The 14,892-nt window shown below is 44.8% G+C and overlaps 1 protein-coding gene across 2 annotated transcripts in view; it reads left to right on the top strand.

Moving 5' to 3' along the window:
• Positions 1 to 14,892, top strand: part of ankfn1a (ankyrin repeat and fibronectin type III domain containing 1a) — a 196,629-nt gene that overhangs the window by 150,879 nt on the left and 30,858 nt on the right. For both annotated transcript variants that reach the window (NM_001442680.1, XM_087274532.1), the window contains 1 exon segment: positions 14,754 to 14,853. In NM_001442680.1, the coding sequence (NP_001429609.1) occupies positions 14,754 to 14,853 (100 nt within the window).

Here is a 14,892-nt window from a genome sequence, read left to right on the forward strand (position 1 = left end):
TCATCATTGGGTATAGAAAATAACACTAACTCTACCTCACACCTCAGAGCATAGTGTCTTTGCGACATGATTAAACCAGGATCTGCTACAGTGTTTGTCTTATTTTTCTTTCTACAGTGTTTGTGGGTGGGGCCGGGGGTTTCAATTTTCCCAGGTCTACATGCGCAACAAATTGGCGGGTGTTTGAGTTTCTTAAGCAATTCATTCAAACCACTATGAGTCGACTCTTTTATTTATGAATCAATAGTTTTAAACACGTTTCAGATTTAAGCCTTAACTGCATATTTCACTTCATGTAGAGCTGTGTTACACACTGTATGGAAGGTCTTTTTCAAAAACCCATAATAGGGGCTCTTTAATTGCTTTATATAATACACTGTGTTTGTCAATGGCAAAGGGGGTTCGGAAAGCATTATGTACACACTTTTTGCAATAAACTATTGTAGTTTTAGTAAAATTTTGGAATAAAGACATTATTACTGCTTATGAATTTAGCCTTTTACATAATGTATATGCAGGGGCAATGTATTTACTCGTAGTTATTTTGGGAGTGATGGTGTTCGTAAATAAATCTGTGAAATTAATCAGCATCGGTACAATGACACCACTATAAAAACGACTCTGAAAAAAAATGCTGCTCGTTTAAGCAGAGGTTATCTTAATTTATGATGTGTATATGTGGAGCTGAGAGGTTGCTCTCAGCCGAGGGGTGTGTGTGTGTGTGTGTGTGTGTGTGTATGCGTAATATACACAGCTCCCAGTGTTCCTGCAGGAGACACAGCAACACCCACATGCGCAACGCCATCGCTCACACGCACACCTCCGCGCTCCGCCACGCGGCTATGTAAGCGCTTTCTGTCAGCGAGGGCCTGGAAAGTCTGGCCGCGGTCTTTATGGATGATCTCGCTCGCTCTCGTATGTTGAAAAGCGCCCGTTGACCCCCGCTAAATTAGTTAGAAAATGAAGAATGCAACCAGCGCTCGCCGTCTCTCCAACTCTCACTCACCTCATTTCATGGTTGCACTCACTGTGCGGTAGACAGATGGATTGCCAAGTCATTAATCAAAGGCGATCTGTTTTTTTTTCTTTGCTTTCATAAATGAAAAAGCATTTCTTTATTTATTTAGCGTGACAGTTTGGCGGCACAGGAGGCCAATGCACTCATGTCTTATAATCTGCTTGTCAGAGCCAGTTAACCTTCTGAAGAGGAAATAAATACAAATTCTGAGCTAAACTCATCAACACGGGTAACGGCAGCACTGTTTGTGGATGCTGGAAACTACTGCTGAATTTTGTAAGAAAATATGAAAGCTGAATCATTGCTTCTGTAAGGCAATGACTTTGCAGGTATAGCTATTGCGCAATAAGTCATATTTAATGCTTTTAATAATCTAAGCTCTGGCGCTAACTACTCTAGTATTCAAGGAGGTAATCATATGAGAAATCAAATAATTTCCTTTGACATATAAAGGCAAGGATACACCAAGCCATCCGTCAATTAGGCTAGTTCGTTTGGTGTGTTCCACATGTTTGCTTTTGTGGGTTAGCGTCATTGGCCTGATTTAACATGGCAAATAGGTGTTGGATCGTTGGCTGAAGAGAGCGATCTGACTATATGGTTAGGGGCCGATAACACAGAGTCTTTTTTGAATGATTTACTAATGGTCACAAGCGTTTTGCACACTGCTTGAAAAAATTATATATATTATATCTTATTTACTATATTAGGTAGCCTATCTGAAACCATGACAATGACACAAATCATAAAAATAAAGCTTCTTTTTTTTGGTGTCTTGACAAGACAAGACCTGAAATGGTAGGGATTAAGCCAAAGGAAGTTTGTATAACTCTTATTTTTATCCACCATGCTTGGTAGTATTGTAATGTTCATTTTGTAAGTACTGATGTGTTGCGGTAACCAGTCCAGTCGAAATGATGTATGATGCTTGGTGTGACTATATTGGAAGGAGAGGTCTGAATGAAATCCAAACACAGGTGGTCACAAGAGATGCATTTAAGCGCATGTCAATACCAGGTGGAAGTGGTAATGTGTCTCAGCTGACCACTTGTGCTCCAATGACTGAAAATACATGTTAATACAAGGTTTTAGACCGTTCAGTTTATCAGAACATTTGATTTTGCTAATGTTTAAAACTCAAACATAAGATAACTCAAACAACAAAATGGTATAGAGGTGCTTTCAAGGATTCAACATGGTGTGCAGTGCTAAGTTACGAAAAAACAAAGCATATGATTGTAAGATGGAGAAAAAAAAAAAAAGATCATTTTGGACTGATTTCAGAGGCAACTAAATAACTATAAGATCTAAAAGATGTTAAGATATACGCAATGTAAAAATGACAATTTAAAACTATTTAATTAGAAATTGTTTTTTTTTTCATTTACTGTTTTCTCTCAAAATACTATTTAAATTGTCATCTTTTTAGTTGGCCCAAACTTAACCTTGTGTTTTTTAAAGGTGCAGATTTGAGTTTGACACCCAGTGATTGGTAACGTTCGAGGTTACAGAAGTAACCCTTCGTTCCCCGAGGAGGGGAACGGAAGTGCCATGAATGGGAGGATTCGGATCAGAAGCCGCTTATCTGGAGAGTATTGAACGGGCCAATGAATGAAATTAATTGGCAGCGTAAGCTTGCGCAGGTGTGCGACATCTGCAATCATCTCAGCATATAAGCACACCTGAAGCCAGCAGACGCCATCCTTTTAAGCTGAAGAGACTTTCAAACAGCTAAGGGACAGTCATCATGGCGACGGAATATGGCACTTCCGTTCCCCTCCTCGGGGAACGAAGGGTTACTTCTGTAACCTCGAACGTTCCCCTTCGGTTGGGGAACTTCAGTGCCATGAATGGGAGAATATGGAAAGCGCCATAATGACTGCACCTTACCAACACCCCCGATGAGGAGATAGTCAAGCAAGCGTGACGCACCCACATCATGGGGGGCGCGGTCCTCCAACGTGTCCCTGGCCCTAATTTATCCTACTTCAACAGAAGTTTTACGGATTTAGATATATTTTTTGGGAAGTCGTGAGCATCTAGATAATTCTAGGAAATACGACAGTACGTTGGGAAGCGTGCAATCCCGATAGGGAGGACGCTGCGGAGGCCATCCGTTACCCAAGGGGGGGATAGATGGCAGAATTTACCTATGGACTAGCCCTAAAAAGGGGGAGTACGCATAGCAAAGAGTGGTTAGCGGAGAGGGAAGACACGGGTCCGCCCAGGGGGGGGACTTAACCGTGGCGGAATAAGCATATGGGATCGCCTAGTGGGGATCACGCATAGCAGGCACCTATACCCAAAACGCGGGCTGACCAGCGGGCAGACCTACAACGTAGTGGGCCAGCAAGTGACTCCTCCGCTGAGTCAGTGCTGGGGGCCACGGAGGAATCTGCAGGGCTCACCTGACGGGGAACTTTACTGACAGATAAAAAAGGCGCACGTACCTCCGTGTTAGGGAGAATGGCGCAGCAAGCGTGTTTCAACACCCTACCGAGTTGTCTCCTCAATCACCAAAGGGTTACCTAATACCCTTGAGGAAACCGGCTCCACTCGCAGATTGTAAAACCTTGCAAATGTGTTGGGTGTCGCCCAGCCCGCAGCTCTACAGATGTCTGTTAGAGAGGCGCCGCGTGCACGCGCCCAAGAGGATGCAACGCTCCGAGTGGAGTGTGCACGTACTCCCGGGGGACACGGCTGACCTCGACTCGAATAAGCGAGTGAAATGGCATCCACAATCCAGTGGGATAATCTTTGTTTCGATACGGCACTTCCCTGCTGCCGACCGCCATAACAGACAAAGAGCTGCTCAGATGATCTAAAATTCTGAGTACGGTCCACATAAATGCGCAGAGCGCGAACTGGACAAAGTAAAGAAAGGGCTGGGTCTGCCTCCTCCGGGGGCAGCGCTTGCAGGTTCACTACCTGATCTCTAAAGGGGGTGGTAGGAACCTTGGGCACATAACCGGGGCGGGGTCTCAGGATAACGTGAGAGTAATCCGGCCCGAATTCCAGGCACGAGTCACTGACCGAAAATGCCTCCAGGTCCCCGACCCTCTTGATGGAGGCCAACGCAACCAGCAGAGCTGTCTTCAGGGACAGAAATCTTAGAGATACTGATTCGAGTGGCTCAAAGGGATCGGATCGCAGACTCGTGAGAACGAGGGCGAGATCCCAAGAGGGCATGAGAGGGGGGCGAGATGGATTAATTCGCCTAGCACCCCTAAGGAACTGGATGACCAGGTTATGCTTTCCCACGGTGCCGCCAGCTACCGCGCTATGATAAGCGGAGATGGCGGCCACGTAAACCTTGAGAGTGGAGGGCGACAGCCTGCTGTCCAACTTCTCTTGAAGGAAAGAGAGCACAACACTAATCTGGCAATTTCGGGGGTCTTCTCTGCGAGAGACGCACCATTCAGTGAATAGACTCCACTTCAGGGCGTAGGCGCGCCTCGTGGAGGGGGCTCTAGCCTGAGTGATGGTATTAACCACCGCAGTCGGTAGGTTACCTAAGTCTTCCTCGCGTCTAGGGACCACACGTGGAGGTTCCAAAGATCGGGGCGAGGGTGCCAGATGGTGCCCTGTCCCTGAGAGAGTAGGTCCTCTCTCAAAGGGATCCGCCAGGGGAGGGCCGTCGCGAGGAGTGAGAGCTCTGATATCCAGGTCCGGTTGGGCCAAAGGGGCGCAACTAGCAGAACCTGTTCCTCGTCCTCCCTGACCTTGCACAGAAACTGCGCGAGCAGGCTCACTGGGGGAAACGCATACTTGCGCATGCCCCGAGGCCAGCTGTGGGCCAGTGCATCCGTGCCGAGAGAGCCCTCGGTCAGGGAAAAAAAACAACTGGCAGTGAGCGTTCTCAGGGGAAGCAAACAGATCGATCTGGGCCTCCCCGAATCGCGCCCATATCAGCTGAACAGACTCGGGGTGGAGTCTCCATTCTCCAGGGCGTAACAGCTGTCGTGAGAGCGCATCGGCTGCACGATTGAGCGTGCCTGGGACGTGAATGGCGCGCAGCGATTTCAGCCGCGGGTGACTCCAGAGGAGCAGACGGCGGGCGAGCTGAGACATGCGGCGAGAGCGCATACCCCCCATGCGGTTGATATACGCCGCCGCCGCCGTACTGTCCGTCCTGACCAGCACGTGTTGCCGCTCCAGCACCAGTAAAAAGCGGTGGAGAGCGAGGAACACTGCCAACAGCTCTAGGCGATTGATATGCCAATGCAGCTGGGCACCCTTCCAGAGGCCCGCAGCCGCATGCCCGCGACACACGGCCCCCCAACCCGTGTTGGAAGCGTCTGTTGAAACAACAACATGGCTGGACGCCTGTCCTAGAGGCACACCGGCCTGTAGGAACGAGGGGTCGTTCCAAGGGCTGAGGGCGCGGCGACACAGCGCAGTAACCGAGACCCGGTGTGTGCCCGCGTGCCATGCGCGTCTGGGGACCCGATCGTGAAGCCAGTGCTGAAGTGGTCTCATATGGAGCAACCCGAGCGGCGTGACGGCGGCTGCGGATGCCAAATGCCCCAGGAGCCTCTGAAAGAACTTCAGTGGGACCACTAGTTTGCTGTCGAGCTCCCTCAGACAGTTCAGCAACAGGCGAGCGCGTTCCTCGGAGAGGTGCGCTACCATGGTGATCGAGTCCAGCTCCATCCCGAGAAAAGAAATCCTCTGCACGGGGGCGAGTTTGCTCTTTTCTCGGTTGACCTGAAGCCCCAGTAGGCGGAGATGCCGAAGCACCTCGTCCCTGTGCATAATCAATTGCTCCCGCGAGTGGGCTAAAATCAGCCAGTCGTCGAGATAACTGAGTATGCGAATGCCCGCGAGCCGAAGGGGCGCTAGGGCACCCTCCGCGAGTTTGGTGAAGACCCGCGGAGACAGAGAGAGCCCGAAGGGGAGGACCTTGTACTGCCACGCTCGACCCTCGAACGCAAACCGCAGAAATTGGCGGTGGCGTGGAAGAATGGAGACATGGAAATACGCGTCCTTCAGGTCTATGGCTGCAAACCAATCCCGAGGACGAACGCATTGGAGAATGCGCCTCTGCGTGAGCATTCTGAACGGCAGCTTGTGCAGACAGCGGTTCAAAACGCGCAGATCTAGGATTGGCCATGACCCACCGCTCTTTTTGGGTACGATGAAGTATGGGCTGTAAAACCCACTCTCCATCTCGGCTGGAGGAACCGGCTCGATTGCACCCTTCGCCAGGAGGGCAGCAATCTCCTCTCGCAAGACAGGGGCGGACAGGGGGTTGACCCTGGAGAAATACACGCCCGTAAACTTGGGGGGCCGTTTCGCGAACTGAATCGCGTAACCGAGTCTGATTGTGCGTATGAGCCACCGCGAGGGGCTGGCCCGCGCTAACCAGGCAGGCAGAGCCCTCGCTAATGGAGTCATCGCTACAATCGCTGACGTACCAGCGTTGGGGCAGTGCGGAGTGGGTGTGCTGATCCGGGAAGCACGAGGGTCCCGCGGAAAAGCTGGAGGAGAGCGATTCGCTCTGGCTCCGCACCCTGACTCCGGAGAGGGGGCTGGAGGGCTGAGGGAAGGGAGACCGTCCCCCCAGCGCTCGTGAGCCACTGGCGAAGCACGTAGAGTCTGCGAGCCGGAAGGCAGCGCGTCCCGGACTGGCAGAACTCGTGCAGTCACATCCGGGGAAGGGAAAAAGTGCTCTTTTACTGATGTTTTGGTGGCACTGAAAAGTACCGTTGTTATCGGGGCCCCGCCCTCCAGCGGGGAAAGAGCAAGTTTCCTCTTCTCCGGATGGCCTGTCTCAGGGACGCTTCGCGGTCCGTTTACCGGACTTAACGGCGCCCTGGGCAGGAGGGGCTGCCTGCTTTCGAGGAGAACGCCGCGCCCGCTTGGCCGGAGGCGCAGGCGGGGGCGGGGCAGCACTCGTTGGCGGGCGCCCTCGGCGAGGAACAGCGGAGGTGGATGGCTCGGCGGGCGGAGCGGGCTTACGGCCACGCCGATAGATGACATTGCCCATCGCATCCGACTGCTCTTTCACCGCCTTGAATTCCTGGGTGAATTCACCGACGGTGTCGCCGAACAGGCCAGCCTGGGATATGGGCGAGTCAAGAAAGCGAACTTTGTCAACGTCGCGCATATCGGCCAGGTTTAGCCAGAGGTGGCGTTCCTGAACCACAAGTGTGGACATCGTCCTCCCCAGCGCACACGCGGCGGACTTAGTAGTCCGAAGAGCATAGTCGGTCGCGGTGCGCAGCTCATGTAATAAGCTTGGGTTGGACCCGCCCTCGTGCAGCTCGGCCAGCGCCTGCGCTTGGTAGCGCTGGTAGGTGGCCATCGCGTGCAAAGCAGAAGCAGCCTGGCCCGCAGCCTTATAAGCTCTGGCTCCGAGGGAGGCAGACAACCTACAGGCTTTGGACGGGAGGCGGGGCAAACCCCGCCACGTAGAGGCGCCGCGCGGACAAAGATTGACCGCGATAGCGCGCTCCACTGACGGGATCGCCTCATACCCCCTGGCAGCTCCGCCGTCAAGGGCGGTGAGGGCGGAGGCACTCGCAGCACGGGCAGAGAAAGGTGCCCTCCAGGACTGCGTGAGCCTACTGTGCACTTCCGGGAAGAAGGGGACGAGAGGCTTCGAAGGCTTCGCCTTCTGGTCCTCTACGTAGCACCCATCTAGTCGGTCCGGCCGCGGAGCTGGGGGATAAACCATCTCCAACCCCACGGCCGAAGCAGCCCGGGAAAGCACGGCTAACATGTCCGCTTCAGGATCCGATTTGACAGCGCTCACCTGCCCGGAGGGGGCGAGCGGGTCCGGATCTTTGTCGGACAGTGAAAGCCCACCCTCCGATGCCGCGGAGGACATCTGATCTCCGGTGTCAGCGAGTGTGAGAGCTACCATCTGGTTAGACGGATCACTCTCACCACCCGAAGCTTGGATGGAGCGCCGTGAGGAGCGAGAGGTCCGCGAGCCCGTGGGCGGCGGATTAGCTCCCGCTGAAACCCTCAGATCTGCCCGAGCGCCCGCTGCTTTTTTAGAACAGGAGGCAACTGGGGTGGCTCGCTCTCTTGCGAAAGTTAGCCGCGATCTTAGCTGTGCAACGGTCATGGCATCGCAATGACGACATGAACCGCCCGCGAGCACCGCATTAACATGCTGGACCCCCAAACATGCAATGCAGTGATCGTGTCCATCATCCGGAGACAGGAAACCCCCGCATCCAGAAACGCACAGTCGGAGCGCCATCCTGAAAAGGACGTGCTGCACGACTGTGTTGCTCTTTTAGGAAAGTTGCAACTATACGCACCGCTCTGGAGGACCGGACCCAAAGAACCGCAGGCAAGGGAGTAACCCAGCTCGACCGTCTGCCACCGCGAAGACCCACTCTGGACCGGGAGACACACTCGTTCGCTCTGAAGTGCTGATCAGCAAGAGGAACCCTCATCGACTCACTCAGAAAGGATCTGAAGCGAAAAGGATGGCGTCTGCTGGCTTCAGGTGTGCTTATATGCTGAGATGATTGCAGATGTCGCACACCTGCGCAAGCTTACGCTGCCAATTAATTTCATTCATTGGCCCGTTCAATACTCTCCAGATAAGCGGCTTCTGATCCGAATCCTCCCATTCATGGCACTGAAGTTCCCCAACCGAAGGGGAACTATGTATTGCACTCCTTAATTGTGTTCTATAAAAGCAATGGCACTTAATAGAAGGAATATTTTTCATATTAAAATGACTTTTTGTTGTAACCAACACCTCGAATTGATATATTAGAAACTGCTTCTATTTCTTGCAGCTGAACAACAGAAAACTGACAATGATCACCTCAGGTACACCTCATGTGCTTTATTCAGTGTTAAATGCTAACAATGTGAGTTTGAGCACCATTTTACATGACATGCATTGCCATACTACTTAAAGCAGCAGCAGATGTTTTATATCAGATCTTAAAAATAAAATAAACCATTTGAAATTGTACTTTAGAACTGTGAAATAATGCAAACAAACACATATAGTCATTCAGTATTTAATAATGTTAAAGAGGTTTAATATGTATTAATTAGATTATAAACCTTACCTTTTCATGAGTGAGTGCATATTCTGTGCTTCTGAATGGCTGTATTTATATTTCTGTCGTGTTTCGTCTGGTGCAAACAGACAAATTGCTTATCACTGCGTATCTCATTACATAGCATGTTATTGGGACATGGGGTTACAATGTAACCTGCTCACCTAATGTTTACATTCATATTATTTATATTATTTGATAATTAATAACCTCATGTGGAACTCTGAATCTGCATCTCATTTCGGATTCTGCTACTGTCCACCGGAGGTCGCATTTCAGTCTTGAAAATCAAGTCTTGTTTCCCCAGTCCTGTTTCAGTCTAAAAATATAATTGGCTGAAGAGGCATTGGGTGGGTTAAAGGAACCAAAACAAAGACAGCGGTTTCGGCACATAACATTTTCAAAGCAGAATAACTGACTTTGCCATTGTTTTTCAGATAAACAAGAATGTTCACTTAGCATGTTTCTTAAACATCTGCAAACATATTATGGAATGTTTATGCTTTAGAAGAGACAAAAACTTACTAACTACTTATATATAGCCCCTGTAAAGATTTAAAATATTGGCTGGATTTCTATTAGTACAAGCAGCGTTATCCATTCTGAATGTTGGTTGGATTAGAAAATAACCAATCTATTTTACATTTTTGAAGTTTGTTGTTCCAGACTTAATAAAATATGTCTTTTTATATGAGGCCAAGCATGAATGTCAGTTAAACTTATCAGAGACAACTTTATAGCTTAATAGTGATGTTACTGCACCTTTAATAGCTTAATAGTGATGTTAACATGGCAAAAGGTAATTATTTCAATACTAATTTTCACTTCACAGGAGATAAAACAAGTTTCCGTTGACATCCTAATTTATTTAGCCTAACTTTTAGAGAATATAAAGCACAGGAATGTTCATTCATTGGAAGACAAATGTGTTTCCAAAGTGGATAATTATGTTCTCACTCCAGCTTGTGATAAAAATGTGTGTTGACATCAAACCTCGCACAGTCTGGTTGTTTTATTCCAGTGTATGTAATCAAATGTGACTCTTTCTCAATAGCGACGTAATTGTCCTGAGATTCCAGTAAGAAGCGTTGTGGTTGTGAGGTTACGTTATATAGATATCCATCCAAGCAGGAAACAATTAGCATGCGCATTTAATCACGTACTGTTAACAGTCGCCACTGTAGGGTCAAAGAGGCCAAGGGTTAATCTTCATATGGGACTTGTAAGACATTATTCCTTCAGGCGTTTGATAGCGGTTTTCAAACGGAAAAATCTGCCTTCCTACCTCCTTTTCGAGCCCCTCGGATGGAGACACAAAGACTAGGGTTAGCGTGATCGCTCTGACGGCTACTTTCACGTTGTAAACAGCTTCTCAGCCAAATGGATTGTTCCGTCTGCCCTGCTGTTTACACGGGGGGCAATTATGTGACGCTTAATTTCATGAAAACAGGGGCGTCTGAAGATTGGCATCGCTGAAATGTAGACCTGATACGGCTGCGCTTGAAGCGGGAGATACGCAGCTGAAATGTTCCAGATAACCGGTTTGTCGGTGGCCTGACTCCCCCCCCAAAAAAACTTTGGTGTGCCCCTGAGGCTCTTTCGCTCTGTCTGTCTTCAAAGTTCCCTAGGTTTATTCCTTCAATCAGCACGGCACTTGGTTTGTTTGGCTCTTTACTATGGTACTTTTGTATTTCGATGTAAACATTTTTGAGCAATTATGAAATGTCAATCTTCAAAGGAATTAATTAAAGTAAATAGTTTATACACTGTATGCTATTGCTAGTTTTCAAACAATTCCTACATGTTGTCCCAACATTTAAACATAGTTTAAGTTATCTGCTGGATTGAACATAAAACAATTAAGTTTTTCCCAAAAAAACAAGAACTTTGTTGTTTCAACTCATTTAAATAAGTAGTTTACATAAGCAGCAAAAGTCATTTTTTTGTGTATTTAATTATTCAGTGGGTTTCATAAATGATAAAATAATAGATTAGACTTTCTTATATAAACAATGAAAATACGTTATATATGCGCTTTATACTGTATAGACCAGGGGTTCCCAAACTTTTCTGCCTGTGGCCCCCAAAATAACAATGCCAGTGACTCGCGAGTCACATTTTCTCGCATATTTTCTGAGGTGGTTATAGATATTTAATCCTTGCACACAACAGTTCACATATACCAATAGGCCCAAGTATATTCTAGACATCAGCCAGTATAAGATTCTGACAGTATAATTACCTTGGATAAAAATATTACAGTTTCACGGTATAATGGCATTGTGATTACTGCTCTAAATTTTTTTTTTTTTAATGTCTGGATAAAAACAACATTTTTCCCATATTGAACAATATATATATTTTTAAAACATTTCAAATATTTTGGAACAGTAGCATTTGATGTGGAGGGTCCTTTTCGGCTAGAGATACTGTTGCTCTAAATAACTAAATTGAATAGTTGTAAAAGAAAAAAACTTTTAAAAAAATGTAATTAAAAAAAAAAAAACTTACATATACCGTAGGAATGATATAACAGAAAGTTTTGGTGGTTTTAAAACCTTGACTTTTCCGAACCCTTGCCTAGTCTGTTCATTGTTTAGTTTTGGAGAACGCCACTCGGAAACCATCCTCCTTATTCAATTGTGGCCTGTATTTATTTTTAATGTCCATGAGTGCCGTAAAAGTGTCAAAGTTTAACCCGGTACCATAAAATGAATGCACTGCATCTTGTCTATATTGTCTATGTGTCTATAACATGATCACCCCAGGGGTTGCAAAATATTGAAAGGCTTTTTATTTGCATGTTGTTTATTATTAACAAGTTAACAATGTTACTATTAACTACTATTTTGTTTTTCATTAGGTTATGGATAAAATATAGTAATTCTAATAGTTTAATAAAATGAATTTCATTTTTGAAAATTGACAAGTGACCCCTCCTCCCGACCCCCACTTTAGGTACCACTGATAAAGACAAACATAAATCAATGCAAATACAATTTAAAAAGAATAGAAGCATTCCAGAAGGTAAGATGCACTATGCTTTGTGCAGAATATCTAACACCATTTAACTTTTTGATTTAATGACTAATTCATATTAATTTGTACAATCTCATTTGTATATTTGAATAGGATTTGCTCGTCCCCCCAATGAGGGGTGTGGTTAGGGGTGGGGTTTGAATACACACCTCTTTTTCAAAATCATACATTTACAAATGAATAAAATCATATGAGTTTGTATGAATTAGTAAATTACTTCTGACAATAAAAAATGTAAAATAAATAGTTACATTTTCTGTTCCAGAGATCTGGAACATTACAGAGCAAACTGGAGTGCTGTGTGGTAATAAAAACAAGTACGGGAGCGTTGAATAGAATATACATATAGAGTTGAAGTCAGAATTATTAGCCTCCCTTTGAATTTTTTGTTCTTTTTTATATATTTCCCAAATGATGTTTAACAGATTCAGGAAATTTTCACAGTATTTCTGAAAATATTTTTTTTTCTGCTAGAGGAAGTCTTATTTGTTTTATTTTGACTAGAATAAAAGCAGTTTTAAATTTTTTTAAAGCCGTTTTAAGGTCAAAAGTATTAGCCCCTTTAAGCTATATATATATATATTTTTTTGATAGTCTACAGAACAAACCATCGTTATACAGTAACTTGCCTAATTGCCCTTTTCTGCCTAGTTAACCTAATTAACCTAGTTAAGCCTTTAAATGTCACTTTAAGCTGTATGGAAGTGTCTTGAAAAATATCTAGTCAAATATTATTTACTGTCATCGATGCAAATATAAAATAAATCAGTTATTAGAAATGCGTTATTAAAACTATTATGTTTAGAAATGTGTTGAAGAAATATTCTCTCTATTAAACAAAAATTGGGATGAAAAAATAATTAGGGGGGGGCTAATAATTCTGACTTCAACTGTATTTCATAGTGATATACTAACTAACTATTATTAAAGTCCCCATGAACCGGAATCTGCAACCGTTAATTTTTTCGCATTGTGACAGTTTCTAGAGAAAAATAGTATTAAAACAGTGGGCATGGCTTGTTTTTTCTACTGCGAGCTGATTGGATGTATTAAAGTAGGCATTTTATTCAGAAAGATCAGGAAAAGTGTTTGAGGAGAGTTATTACAACCTAACAGACACATCCTCCTCACTATTTCTGTTTGTTGTCAAAACTGACAGTTAGAGCAGCAAAACGCAGGGCGCAAACGCTTTCAGGGCGTGTCAGAATGCATTTTTGCTAATTTAAGGACGGGAAAATCCGCTTTGTGCCATGGCACATGGTCTAAAAGGGTTGAGTTTATTTTCTTAATGAGTTATAGGTTTGTTTTGAGAATAAACCATTTAGAGCCTCATCTCCCATTCACTTTAAGAGCCAGCAGCGTTTTGACGTAAAGTAAGTTCACTTTCGCTTTTGTTCTCGTGGATAGGGAAACCTTTACGCACAGACATCAATTAGCCTAAAAATAATTAATTTTGTTTGTTAGACACAAAGATTTGTTTCAAAACTATTTCTAAATTCAGTTCTAATTTCTAGCAAACCAATAAATGAACAATAATAACCAGGTGTGGTCAAAATACTGAGTTATTTACAAATACACCTGCCATGCCCCATATGGTCTAAAATTTGATAGGTGGACAAATCTAAGCTTGTTTTTAATAAAAAAAATATAAAAATGGATATAATAAATAATACTGCTAATAATAATAACATTATACAAAAGCAAATTGAATGAACTAAAAAAAGCCTCCCGAGATGAAGAAAGTAAGGCAGTGGATTTTAAATCTTCATGTAGGCTAGAAATTAATATGTTTTATTGTTTTAATCATTTATACTTACATCCTGTATATATCCTTATTATATATATATCCTTAAGATATTATATATTTGTCATATGTAAAGATATTTGTGTATTGCTCTGCATCTTGTTTGTCGTGTGTAAGACAGGCGCACTTTGCGCCAGACAATAGACCTACTTTGTTCTGGTCTAAAGATCAGACTATTTACAGTTTCTCAAAATAGCAACGCGCCAAAACACGCCTGCTTTTTTAGACCAGAACGCCTATGGGCACACATTTGAGCGCAAATGCATTTGCTATTTAAACAGCGTGGCGCAACACCTCAAAATGACCCTTGCGCCGAGCTAAAAGTAGCAAAAGAGTATTGCGCCGCGTCTTGTGCCACATTGCGCCGGGTGTATGATAGGGCCCGTAATCTGACAATATAACTGAAAAACAAAAAGGAATTGCATTTTCAGACTTCAAATAAAGATTAGAAGGGCAAACAATTTTTTTCTTAATGACATGCACTGATGAATTGTTCACCTCAAAACTATCAATGTGAGCTAACAAAATCATTTGGTTAGTTTTGATTTTTTGGGTACTTTAACTTTTACTAACTACTGTATGTATGTCATTTTAATAAATGTACATACAATATACAATTTTGTAAACATATTTGAGTAAAATAATTAGTCAATTTTAAGCAAGGCATAATGATTACAAAATAAACCCCACAGTTGCACATAAATGGGTTGTTTATATGCACTCAGTTTTTCCAGTTTCAAACAGCCTGCCATGAGAGTTCACCTAGTCTGTATATTTAGTTGTTTTCACTAGACTGTTCATCTTAACTGCATTTGTGTTTATCTCTTCTTTTTTTTTCTTCTTCTTCTTCTTCCAGACACATCAAAGTTGCAGAATCCAAGTCGTAAACAGTCTGTGTCCCGGAGCCTGAAGCACCTTTTTCACTCCTCTACGAAATTTGTCAAGAGTCTTAAAAGGTGATATGTGTGAAATTACAGGAAAAATAGGTGGTACTT

Source organism: Danio rerio, chromosome 12 (assembly GCF_052040795.2).
Source record: "Danio rerio strain M-AB ecotype USA chromosome 12, GRCz13ab, whole genome shotgun sequence".
Lineage (NCBI taxonomy): Eukaryota > Metazoa > Chordata > Actinopteri > Cypriniformes > Danionidae > Danio > Danio rerio.